The sequence below is a fragment of the Natator depressus genome, chromosome 2 (genome assembly GCF_965152275.1).
Source record: "Natator depressus isolate rNatDep1 chromosome 2, rNatDep2.hap1, whole genome shotgun sequence".
In the NCBI taxonomy this organism is placed as follows: domain Eukaryota; kingdom Metazoa; phylum Chordata; order Testudines; family Cheloniidae; genus Natator; species Natator depressus.
The window spans coordinates 162,539,174-162,551,291 of NC_134235.1; the positions used below are offsets into that span (position 1 = coordinate 162,539,174).

Below are 12,118 nucleotides of genomic sequence, written 5' to 3' on the forward strand. Positions count from 1 at the left end.
TTAAGAACAGACCTGTGTGACCCACTGCTCAGTAATCCAAAAGGAATGAAAAACTAAAACAGCCTCCTGGGAGGGAGACAATGCATGTAGAGACAAACACAGTGCAAGATGGGGGTGGAGGGAGACTAAAAGCATGTCAAGTGCGTTCTGCACAAGATACTGTACTTTGCATCTTATCAAACCCATTGTCCCTCAAGAAAATTCCATTGTAGAAATAGGGCCACTGCAGTAAATGAGAGTTTGCCATTGACATGCTCCTTCTACATTAAGAACAGACCTGTGTGACCCACTGCTCAGTAATCCAAAAGGAATGAAAAACTAAAACAGCCTCCTGGGAGGGAGACAATGCATGTAGAGACAAACACAGTGCAAGATGGGGGTGGAGGGAGACTAAAAGCATGTCAAGTGCGTTCTGCACAAGATACTGTACTTTGCATCTTATCAAACCCATTGTCCCTCAAGAAAATTCCATTGTAGAAATAGGGCCACTGCAGTAAATGAGAGTTTGCCATTGACATCAGAAAATGCAGGATGTAGACCATAGAGTAAATACTGGGAAATGAATATTGTCATGTGTAGCAGGATCTGTAACTGTGTAATGGCTATATAGGCAGGGCTAAATTAGGTCCTGGCATAAGAGGACACAATTCTCATTGACTAGAGATTTTTGCATGGACAACCCCAATTCTATTGCATTGTGGATCTCATAAAGTATTACGTGTGGTTTGTTAGAATTAAAAACAGGTTTCTGTGGAAGGTTCATGTTTTAAATCTCACCCATTTAATTGCAGGCCCACTCATCAGTGGAAAAGGCAGGATTAATTGGTGGAGTAAAGATTAAAAATATCGCTTCAGATGATAAATTCAGTGTTCGTGGATCAGCACTAAAGAAAGTTTTGCATGAAGACAGAGCTGCTGGTCTTATCCCATTCTTTGTAAGTACTGGCTTGAACAATCTTACTTGTGAATTTAGTGCATCTGATAGGCCACTTTTACGATGAGCAGATGATACTGTATGTAATCTAGGAACGTATAGATCTGCACACTAGCTAGAATATGAACATTCCATGAATGTTCTACACAGTACATGAACTTTGCACACAATCTCTTTTTTTTTCTTTTTAAATGGGTGCAAGGGGGCAGGGAAGAAAAGAAAATAACTGAATTCCCTAGGCACTATGGAGGTTTAGGAGACATTTCTTTGCAAAGGTGGCAACTCGTGTGTGTAATGGATTGCCAAATAGAGGCTATATCTTTGAATAAAACTAAAGCAGAGAGAGAAGATGCATTTAAAGGGGGTGGGGGGATGTTAGACTAGACAGGTGGATTGATGTGGGTGAATATCTTGACTTTCTTCTATCCTGAAATATTATGTTATTTTCTTTTACATTGGACTTCCAAACTGCAATTGTCACAAATGTGTCTATTTATTTTTGAGTTTATGGGTTGCATGTAGGTGTTTGTCAGAAAAAAATACAAAATCAACACCCGAAATGACACAATGTCAAACGTAAATATCAGCAAACAGCCAGAACTCCTCCCTAGACCATGAGACTCAATGCTACTTTAGCAAATAAATAAGCTCATGGTGTGCCTTGAATGTCAGCAAGGAGAGGCTATATCAGACTCTGTGTGTGTGTGTGTGTGTGTGTGTGTGTGTGTGAGAGAGAGAGAGAGAGAGAGAGACTGTATCACCTGTCAATAAGATGACAAATGTCAGTAATGAGCTGTAGGTCACCACTATTGACTTTAACATTATTTTCCTTTCCCATCAGAATTCATGGATAGTGAACAGTGTTCATATTATGTGATCTTTCAGACTGAATACAGTTGTCTTTATAAAGTGCAGTCACTTTGAGTGACTAATGAAAAATAGCACCTTCTCATTCAGAGCATCTGTTCCTTGTGTAAATTCACAATATCATGCAATCACTTTCAACTACAATACGTTTTTAGTAATTTTTTTCTCCTGTTATCCCTGAAGAATTAATACCGCTGAGAGAGTGAACTGTAGTCTATTATCATGCATCAACAAAATTGTTTGCTAATTGCCAATAATTTACACCTGTGCAAATCTGCGGAAGACAATGGAGCTGTACAGGTTTCTGTACAGAGAGTGTAATATGGTCAGTAGAACTTTTATCAGTAGTGATGACAGTGAAGGGTAAAGCCCATCTTGGCTCTCACAGTCCAAGTTGAGTCTACAGGGCTGACAGAAAAAGCCCTGTCTTATCATCTGAAGAAATTTGATATGGAAATTATTAGCAGGCTGCAAACGTGCAAGCCCAGAATTCCATTTTTACAGAGCTTCTGATCAGAGCAGTCTTATTTGATTCAGGGTAGCCTGTACTTCATCTTCTCTGTTTACGTAAGGTAAAATTTCCAAAACGACCTACGTGATTTAGGCTTCTTAGTCCCATTATCAAAAGTGATTTAGGAACCTAGGTCTCAGTGAAAGTCCGTCTGAAGTCACTTTTGAAAATTGGACTTAGAAACTTAAATCACTGGACACTTTGGAAATCTTATCCTTTGTTTGCTTGCTTATTTGTTTGTTTGATTTATTTTGATTGCCTTGGGCTCTGACTTTGTGGTATGTTAAAAGACCATGGCATGGGCCCAACAGATGTTTCACAAGTGTAGGGGGATGCTGTTTTCCTGCCTTGGAGAAAAGGAATTGAGTAATCTTGAGATGGCCAAGTGAATTCCACCAATTGCCTTCCAGTGGAAATAAGACTCTTGTCCAAAATGAAGGCACCATCACTAAGGCTGCTCACATGAATTTACTTGTGCCATAGAACCTGCTGCAGAAGAAATGCATTTGTAATGGAGATCTCAGTTTCCTCCACTGGGGCAAATACAGCACAGCAAGTCATATAAGCAGCTTTTACATGCAATGGGAAAGTTTTTAGCTGTTTTGGTTTGGTTTAACAATTATATTAGGCTGTTCTGATTTTTTTTAACAGTATGCTTCAGTGTTTTGTTTCTCCATTTTGTACACACAGTGCAATTCTGCATCATCTCTCCATGTGCTATCAGAAAGTTAATTGAGTTGCTTTGTTGCTCAAACCTCATCTACACACCCACAATGGAACTCTCCTCATAAATATTCACCATCTATTAATTTTTGCAGCTGTGGGAAAGGGAAATCAAATCATCTGTTTACAGATTCAGTGACACTGTTACAAAGGGTGTCTTTTTTTAAACTGTATGTTGTCTCCACTGTTTGCTTTGCTGTGCAATGCAAACCTTGAAAGGAAGCAAAGGCTCAGCCTGAGTTAATACGGCCAGTGTCAGCCCTTCCATTTATTTGTATACATAAAACATCTCAGCGAGGATTAGATGAGATCTCATTATCCTTACTGCTGGCCTCCTAACTGAAAGGTATGCTCATTCTCTCTCATACTGGGCAGTAGCCCATGCACCCCATTCATGCTCCCTTTTCTGCTCTTCAAGTTCTTTTGTTCTTGAGTAATTTGGGGCTATTTTATTTTGTTCCTGCCACAAAGATACGCATGTTACTAAGGAAACACATTCCATCACCTTATTACTCACCTCTTCTTCACTGATCTTTCTCTCAAGAGCGAGATGCAGTGTCAAAGCAGAAAGTTCTGCAAAAGGAACCCTGACTGAAAAGAGTTTGTGACAGCATATTGATCCTTCCATGTCTATACTTACAAGCTTACAGTAAGATCGCTCCTTAGCCGTGTTATGCCAGCGGGAGAGAGCTCTCCCTTCAACATCATAAAACCAGCTCAACGAGTGGTGGTAGCTCTGTCTGAGGCAGAGCATCTCGCACAGACATAACACTGTGCACATGAGCACTTATGCCGGCAAAACTTATGTCGCTAAAGTTTTGCTGACATAAGTGCGAGTGTGGACATGGATCTGGGTTGCCACTAAGTTCATGCAGTCTCTTGAGCAAAAATGATTTAATAGGGAGTATGGAAAAGGAAAATAAAACCCTGTGTTTTATGGGCCGGATTCTCTTCTCAGAGGTACATGTATAAATCAGGAATAATTCCATTACAGTTAATAGAAATATAAGGAGGGATTCAGACTCATGTGTTTACTGGGCCTGATAGGAAACAGGAGATCTAATTAAAATAACTTGGTAACAGTGTTATAGCTTTTTCAAATAAATAAGGTTTGGTTATCAGACCTGTTCGGCATTAAAAAAAAAAAAAAAAAAAAAAAAAAAGAATCTTTTAACTTATATCCACCACTGGTGTCTTTTAGCACTAGCGATTTATTCATTGGCACTTAGCACAAACTATAGTAAAAATTGGGAGCAAGTCCGGAGCAGTAGTTTCTATTTGCTTTCCCCAAGTTCAAAGCTGTGTATATTTCATTTACAAATGGTGTTTGCCAAAGTCAATGCACAGCTATAACTCAACAAATTAAAACAGTTGAGTTACACAGGCTATTGACAAACAAATGGGCCCAATCCCATGAGGTGCTGAGTGACTCCTGAGAGGAACTGAAGTTGGCAGGAGTTGACGGCACTCAGCACCTTGGAGTGAGCCCCAAACTTGGCCAGTATGCTAAGGTGCCCAGCTCTGCAGTTGGGCCCCAATTCAGCAAGGCACTTAAGCACATGCTGAGATCCCATTGACTTAATTAGGACTTAAGCATATGCTGAAAGTTAGGTGTTTTAAGTGCTTTGCCTTAGGCTCTCAAATTGAGATGACGATACCTAAACTAGATGTCTGAGTGCTAGTTTGAGTGTCCAAATGCACAACATGGTGCATTAACTTGGGTTCTAACAAGTTGGAAAATAGGGTCCACTGCCTAAAAATGACATCCGTTTAGGTGTGTATAAGTAATCTGCGAGAATATTGACTTTCATAAGCCAGTACAGATACATGACAGCAGCTGGTATCTATGTTACAATATACTTCAAAGAGCTATTGCAGTGTACTGCTGCTGCAATATGATCACCTTCTTGTTGACTAACGGCCCAGCAGAGACACTCTGTGGCTCTAGCCGAAACAGCTCTGCTGAGTGATGATTTAGAGGATATGCACAAACAGATACTTGGTATCCAGACCACTTTGGATGGTGATCGTATCAGAACTAGGCTGCTGGAGGTGCCAGCTTTCAGATGAGTTGCAAAACTGAGGTCCTGACCACAAATGACCATCAAAAATTGCAGATTTCACAAGAGTAATGGTGCTAGTGCCATGCCCTGGCCAAATGCGAGTTTGTCTAGCTGAATTCCCCCTGCACTTTCAGTTGGATAAGGCATCTTTGCTTTCTGTCTAGAAGGTGGCACTGCAATGTGCTACATTCCACTCCAGAAGTAGCTGTATTACAAAGACAGGCACAGTTATAATCATTGTTAACTATTTTATTAATACAGATCCCAATATGATGAGCTTAGTACGGGGGGGGGGGTGCAGGGGGATGGATAGCTAAATTAATAGCTCTCTAGTTTAGCAACTTCATGGTAGTGATTTTGAATTGAGTGTATAATATCCTGAGGTTTTTTTGTTTTTTTAAATAGGTCTTGTATTTGCAGTAAAATGATAAGAAGTTTAGTATTCAAAACTCTGTGTCAGGTCTGAAATCACCTGGTGGGCTCTTTTCACCCCTCCAGAATTTTCGAAGCTGGGATAAACCAAGCTGAATTTAGTTCAATGTGCATTGTTCGTGTGTTAACATGAATAAATATGACACCTATACAGAGATCACTGATAATCAATTCTTAAAGTATGTCACATGCTTTAGTTTATTTAAATTAAATGAGCTTTCTTGGTTATTCTTATTAAGTCCATTGCATTAACCAATAATCTCACTACTTTGATACCTGTGTAGGTTTTGTATGATAAACCCTATTCCTTTATTGATTTTCATAAAATGTACATAGCTGACGTCTATAAATGCAAGTAGGCAGATACTAGCTGTGGGGCGAGCAATCCCCCTTGTGTATTCCCCAGTCTCCTGAAGTTGTGGACGCAGTGCTCCCTGAGGTTTATAATACAAACCTGCAGGGCATTATAAATATTTGTGCAGGTTCAGGTCATGTATTCAGGAAAGTACTACACGAGGTGACTGACGCAAGCATTTGGCTGCTTTACATCAGAGCAAGGGCTGTGTTATATTTACACAACATGATCTGAAAAGGATAATGCCTTGGGCTCTTCGGAGCTCTCAGTTCCATTTCTGAGATGCAGCCTGTCCCCTGCACAAATGTGATTATGCTGTTGTAATATGGGTTACAAATTGGGTTAGATTCTTGGTTTAGTACTGATGCAGGGTAATGAGAGCCCTGAAGAGAGCAGATGCTGTTACTTTAAGTGGGTTCTGGGGATTAATGCAGGTGGCTTTGGGGTTCATGTACCTACAGAAAAAAACATTAAAATTATTTAAACAGCTGAGCCATTCTTTATGGAACAAGCCATTAATCAAACAACTGAGCATATGTATTGAATGTATACAATCTCTGATTATAATGGCACATTCCTTAATGTGATTATAGAGAGCGTGTTTGTAGCTTAGTGTAATCATATTATGGTGCTGACACCAGTACACCGTATCTTTCAGCTGGCTGAATTGAGCTCAGCAATAATCTTGCTTACCTTTATTGTCCCTCACTAACCACTGACACCTCTATTGCACCCTCTTGGTGAAGTCCAGCAACCTAATTATAATACATACATACAAAGAAGCAGAGTTATGACTGCGTGTGCCACAGTAATTTGGGGATTTCCTGACTTGGGTCCTTAACCGTTGAACCCAAACACTGTAATCATTGTTCTTTACAACCAACTTGTGCCCATGCACCGACACAGCCCCATTTTCGTAAGGGTGGTCTCTCTTTGTTAGCGCCCAATTTGCACCTGCACAATTTGCATCCCTATTTTTGTACCTACAGTTCAACTGAAGGTGCCGAATTGGTACCTGCACCTCTTCCAGACTATAGGAGCAAATCAAATAGCCAGCAATGCAAATATTCTAGTTCATTTTCAGTTCATCTGTGGGTACAAGATCTGGGTGCATACTACACCAGTAAAATAGAGACCAAGCCTCAACCCTTTTTAAAATGTATCCCATTAAAGGCAGGGGTTCATACCTGAGATGCTTCAACCTAAAGAGGGATTGCAAACAGGGACCAGAGGGCTACAACCACCCTGTCTTTCACATATTTCCGAATGAGATATGGGACCCAGGGTGGTCCCAATATGGAAAGGTGATGGTGATATGGATAAGTAAGAACTTTTACTTTTGGTACACAATTTTATCTCGGTGTGTCAATAAATCCCCATATCAATGTGTTTGCCAGAACCTTTGTTTTCAGAACCATATTTGTTTCCAAACAAGGTTCACAATAGTTAGATTGAAAAGACCTATTAGATAAGCCTGGCCAAATTTTAATCATCCATTTGCTGTAGCAAGTCTTTTATGGTTGACTATTCTTATAATTATCATTGTCATGATCGGGTTGAGGGAATAAGTTCTGTGCCTGGTCTGGTGATTTTTCATGGTTTTATGAGGCTGCATGAAGTCATGCAAGGGGAGGATATGGCCCCCTTAGAGGACTGTATTCCTAGGTATAATTAGGTTGGCCATTGCCACGATATCTGAGCACTTCCCATAAAACATAAACACAACAAAAATCTCTTTTCTAGCCGTACCAGCAGGAATGAACATTAACGTTATTGTTGGAGATACATATAATACGGATGCAGATGTGTCTTGAGATGACTATTGCCCTGTGTTTTTAAAAGCCTACTCATAACATAGTATTTAGTCTTCTTTCTTTCAAGCTTTGATGAGCAGTGCAATAGTTACCAAAATTGACACTTGAAGTTCTGTTGCTGACCTCTCAGTTAGTATGAGAGCTAAGCAAATATTTCCCATCAAAATTTGATGAACAGTGAATGGCCTTTTTTTCTGCAAGTCATTTGAAGTTTTCCATTTTAAAAAAATTAATTTAACGGAATGAAATTTTTCCTTTTTTAGGAGAAAAAACACCTAGGCTTTAATATGTCTAACTTAATATGTGTTAAAGTATACACTGCTTGGTCTACACTACAGTCTTTAAAGGTTTTAGAATGTGTTTCCTAATGCCTGATAACAAACCTGTAAATCTTAGTCTATCCAGAGGAGTCTATCTAAATGAGAGGAGACTGAGGCTCGAGGTATAAATCCAATTGCAAATCTACTTAATAGCAAACTTAAAACTACTCAATATGGATGGATATGCCACTGTATGTTTATTTTAGTAATGGGAAGTTTTGGAAGGTCTCATCAGATTAACACCCAAAATGTAGGCTGCTTCTCCTTACATTAACCTTTTAAAGTCTGCAAATTGAAATCCTGCCAGATTTCCTTTACTTCCTGTTTCAAGTTAGGCTATTCTTTCAGTATTCTGGCCTTTCTCATTATATTTTACCACTTAGTTTCCTGTCCCAGGCAGAAACAGGAAGGTAGGAGGCATGGGTAATTTGTGGGTGGGGGAATAACCAGACTCTTTCAGACTTCAAAAAATGTTTGAATGTGTTATGGGCAAAAGTTCATTAGGCTGGTTCTTTTTTATCTTTCCCTAGTTTGCATCTATATGTCTGTTACTCCCGAGGTGGATTACTAGGTGATGATTAAATGTGCATGTTCTATTGATAGATATTTTTATTAGAGTACATGCACATTTCACACTGTGATGACATGTTGGTAAATTTGTGAGAGCATAAATTGGTGTAATTTATTGACTAATGCAAGCCAGAAGGACAAGGTTGTAGAAGGGAATCAACCAATAGTAAGAAGGATGGTCTTTGGCTTAAGGCACTGGACTGGGATTCAAGACATTTGGGTTCCGTTCCTGGACCTGCCACAGACTTCCTGTGAGACCTGGGAATAATGAATCACTTTGGGCCTTAATTCTCCAGCTACAAAGTAGGAATAATAATACTTCCTTTGTCTACCATATATATTTAGATTGTAAACTCTACAGTGCACAGACTGTCTCTCACCATGCGTGTGTATATGCAACACCTAGCACAAAGGGGCCCTCATTTTCATTGGGGTTTCTATATATTTATATAGATCAGAATAACAGTAATATACAAGATAAACCAGCCCCCATACTTTAGCTTACACTCTCCTGTTGGTTGCTTTTACTCCACATTGTCACTCCTCCTTAGGGGAAGTTAAAACAACTTACATTCACACACTTATATCTTCTTGCTAATGTGAAACTTCCTCCATTATTTACATCACATCTGCATTGGCCCATTGTGTTCATAGTGCTGCGGACAGTTTAGAAGAGAGAGACGCACACATATAGGGAAGAGTCAGGGAAACTGAGTCTGAGTGTTTAGTATGACCCTGGAAGAGAAGAGCCTGTGAGAAAATTACCAGCCTGTGGTATCAGCAGTAATTTATCCTTAAACCACATTCTGAGCTCCATTATACCAGCATAAATCAGAATGAATTTCTTTCACTGCAGTAGAGCTATTATAGATTGACACCTGCATAGCTGAAATTAGTGTTTGGAGAAATATGTGGAATCAAAATCCTTGGTGCAAACTCCCATAAACTCTGGAACCATCTTGCATCCAGAACGGCACACTGCAATTCAGTTATTGGGTAGGTATTGATTAGAAGGCTGTAATTGTGTGTGGCTATTCAGAAGTCCTAAACCACCAGAGTTCTTTCTATTCCTTGAGGTCTTTGCGGCTTGCTGTTTCTCAGTTGGTAATTGTCTTTGCTGGAAAATTTGATTTTAAAGTTTTGCCTTTTGTTTTTCTCTTCAGTTTTGTGCAACACTCGGAACCACACCTTGTTGCTCCTTTGACAGGCTGTTAGAACTGGGTCCTATTTGTAAGTCATTCCCTGCTGCTTCTCTCTAAAATTTAAATATAAGTTACAGTCTCTTGTTGATTCTTTTCCTGGGTGTTATGCAGTGTCGGTGTCCAAATGCAGTAATTCTGTCTATAAATCTTTCACTTGCAGTTGTTTTCTAACATTGCTTCAAGCAGCAAACTTGTATTTTTAGGCCAGATCACTAATGGGTAAGAAAGATGGCCATAGCTTCAAAGTTTTGTTTTTAAAAAACCCTCCTTTGTCGCAACATATTTTAGGACCGCAAAATGCTTACATGCTTGACTTTGTGGCTCCTTTCTTTGGTCTGTTCTGCGTGGGTCAGAAAAGCTCCACCTGAAGCAGACTGAAAAAAAGCTGAACTCTGTGTCCTTCCGTGTGCCCCTCTATCACTTTGCATCAGTCAGGACACACAGGTGAATGAGGTGAGACACAAGGATGGATTTAAGTGGCAGGCCACAATTTTAGTAACTTATCACTGTTGTTTGTCCTATCTCCCATATACCAGGTATTTACATGGGTCCACTGCAGGGTCCCACCAAATAGCCAATAACTAGGGGTAGACCTTCCTCAGCCTACCTCTAAGGTTCAGCTCACTCTCCTAAATCCTCTCACCCTGCCTCCTGTGAGGCGAACACAGCATACCAAAAGAGGGACCTCATTCCTCAAAGACTTCGTCTCCCCTTTTCCCAAGGCCTAAGGTCCACCAGTGAAATCACAGATCTATTTCACTCCTGGAAGCTGGCTCTTTTGGCCTCTTATTTGCACTTATTTGCACCAGCCACAAGTTGCAACAAGCTGAACAGTCACACAAGTTATTGTTATTAAATTCTAAGTTCTAGTCTATTGAGCCTTGACTATGCCTTCATAATGTTGTGAGGTCGGCAAAAAATCCTACCAATCCTCTGCTAATTTAGCCCAATGGGAAAAATTCCTTCCTGATCCCCAAAACAAGGGGGTGATCAAACCTGCAGCATCCTAATAAACACAGCTCCTATAATAGAGGGAGGGAGGATGGGGCACTAAAAATGGAGCAAGAGGCTCCAAAAACTTCAGTCCAGGATTTAAATTAACACTATTGCCAATATCAGGAGATCAAAAGTCATGAGTCAGACCCCCCCAAAATCATGAGATTGGCCCCAAAGTCATGAGCCTTTTTAAAGAAAAAGATTCTGTCTTTTGAGTTTCTTTACTCTCCTTGCCTGACCCCAGCATCTGCAAAACAATTGATTGGATAAAATGAGTTTGGCCCTTGCTGCAGGAGCTCTTACTCCCCTGTTTGTTCATCCCCTGCCCACTAATTAATCCTGTCCACAAGTTTCCCCCTCAGTTCAGCCCCCAACAGCCCTATCACCACAGTTTACACCCCCTCCCCTAGCCCAGACTCAGTTTAGTTTCCCCAGCCCCCATCAATTCAGCCCTTGCATCGGTCCCCATCCCCATGGTACGGCCCTATCCTCCAAGTCTCACCTCTGTTCCTCCTGGGGCTCTTGCCCGCCCTGCTCCCAGGCCTGGAGGGCTGCAGCAGGGTCCCCACTCCCCTTTCCCAGGATGGGGTGCAGATCTAGAGGCTCTTCACGCCCTCTACTCCTTCCCAGGCTGGGTGCTTCTGGAGGGAGGAGAGGAGCAGATGCACCTTCCTGTCCATATTTCTCACAGGAGGGGAAGGGGAAGAGGGAGTGAAGTTGTTCTCAGCTACTAGGGTCTTTCCTCTCTCCTCCCCTCCTATGCGGACGGTGAGAGGAGGGGAGAGACTCTGCCAGCTTCCAGCTGTGTGGAGTTTCTCGCATCATCTCGAGACAGGATCCGACACCCTCTGAAATCCCTTCACTTGTGATAAAATCATAGGAGTTGGCAATACTGGATTAATGAAAGGGGGGAGTAAGGAGCCCCGTTGCTCCCATCTTCTTCTGGCTGGCCAACGGGAGGCAGAGAGCTCATAGAGCAGGGGCCATCCCTGCATTCCTCCAGCATGTGCTCTCCCCCCTTTCCCTCAGGGACTGTCCCCCTCCCTACAGGGCCACTCAAGTTTTCCACCATTGGACTGTGTGGATGGCATTTTTTGTCTCTTTGCTTCCCGCCATTATAGAGATGAAAGAAGTAAGAAGCAAAGGGACAGAAGTATTTTCCTTTCCCCTCCTCCCACTTACCCACTAGGGGCTAGAGCAGGAGGGGTTGCACTGACTACATTGAGTCATCGACTCCTATTGCAAGATTGTTACCTGACAAATTATGAACAGCTTTGGCCTAGAACACGTGCTCACTGCATAATGAGAGTGACATACAGGTATAGAGTACA

At 41.2% G+C, this 12,118-nt stretch overlaps 1 protein-coding gene across 2 annotated transcripts in view; it reads left to right on the top strand.

Moving 5' to 3' along the window:
* Positions 1–12,118, top strand: part of DDC (dopa decarboxylase) — a 121,114-nt gene that overhangs the window by 57,952 nt on the left and 51,044 nt on the right. For both annotated transcript variants that reach the window (XM_074945242.1, XM_074945241.1), the window contains 2 exons: positions 792–935; positions 9,753–9,819. In XM_074945242.1, coding sequence (XP_074801343.1) covers positions 792–935; positions 9,753–9,819 — 211 coding nt within the window. The remainder of the gene's footprint in view (positions 1–791; positions 936–9,752; positions 9,820–12,118) is intronic.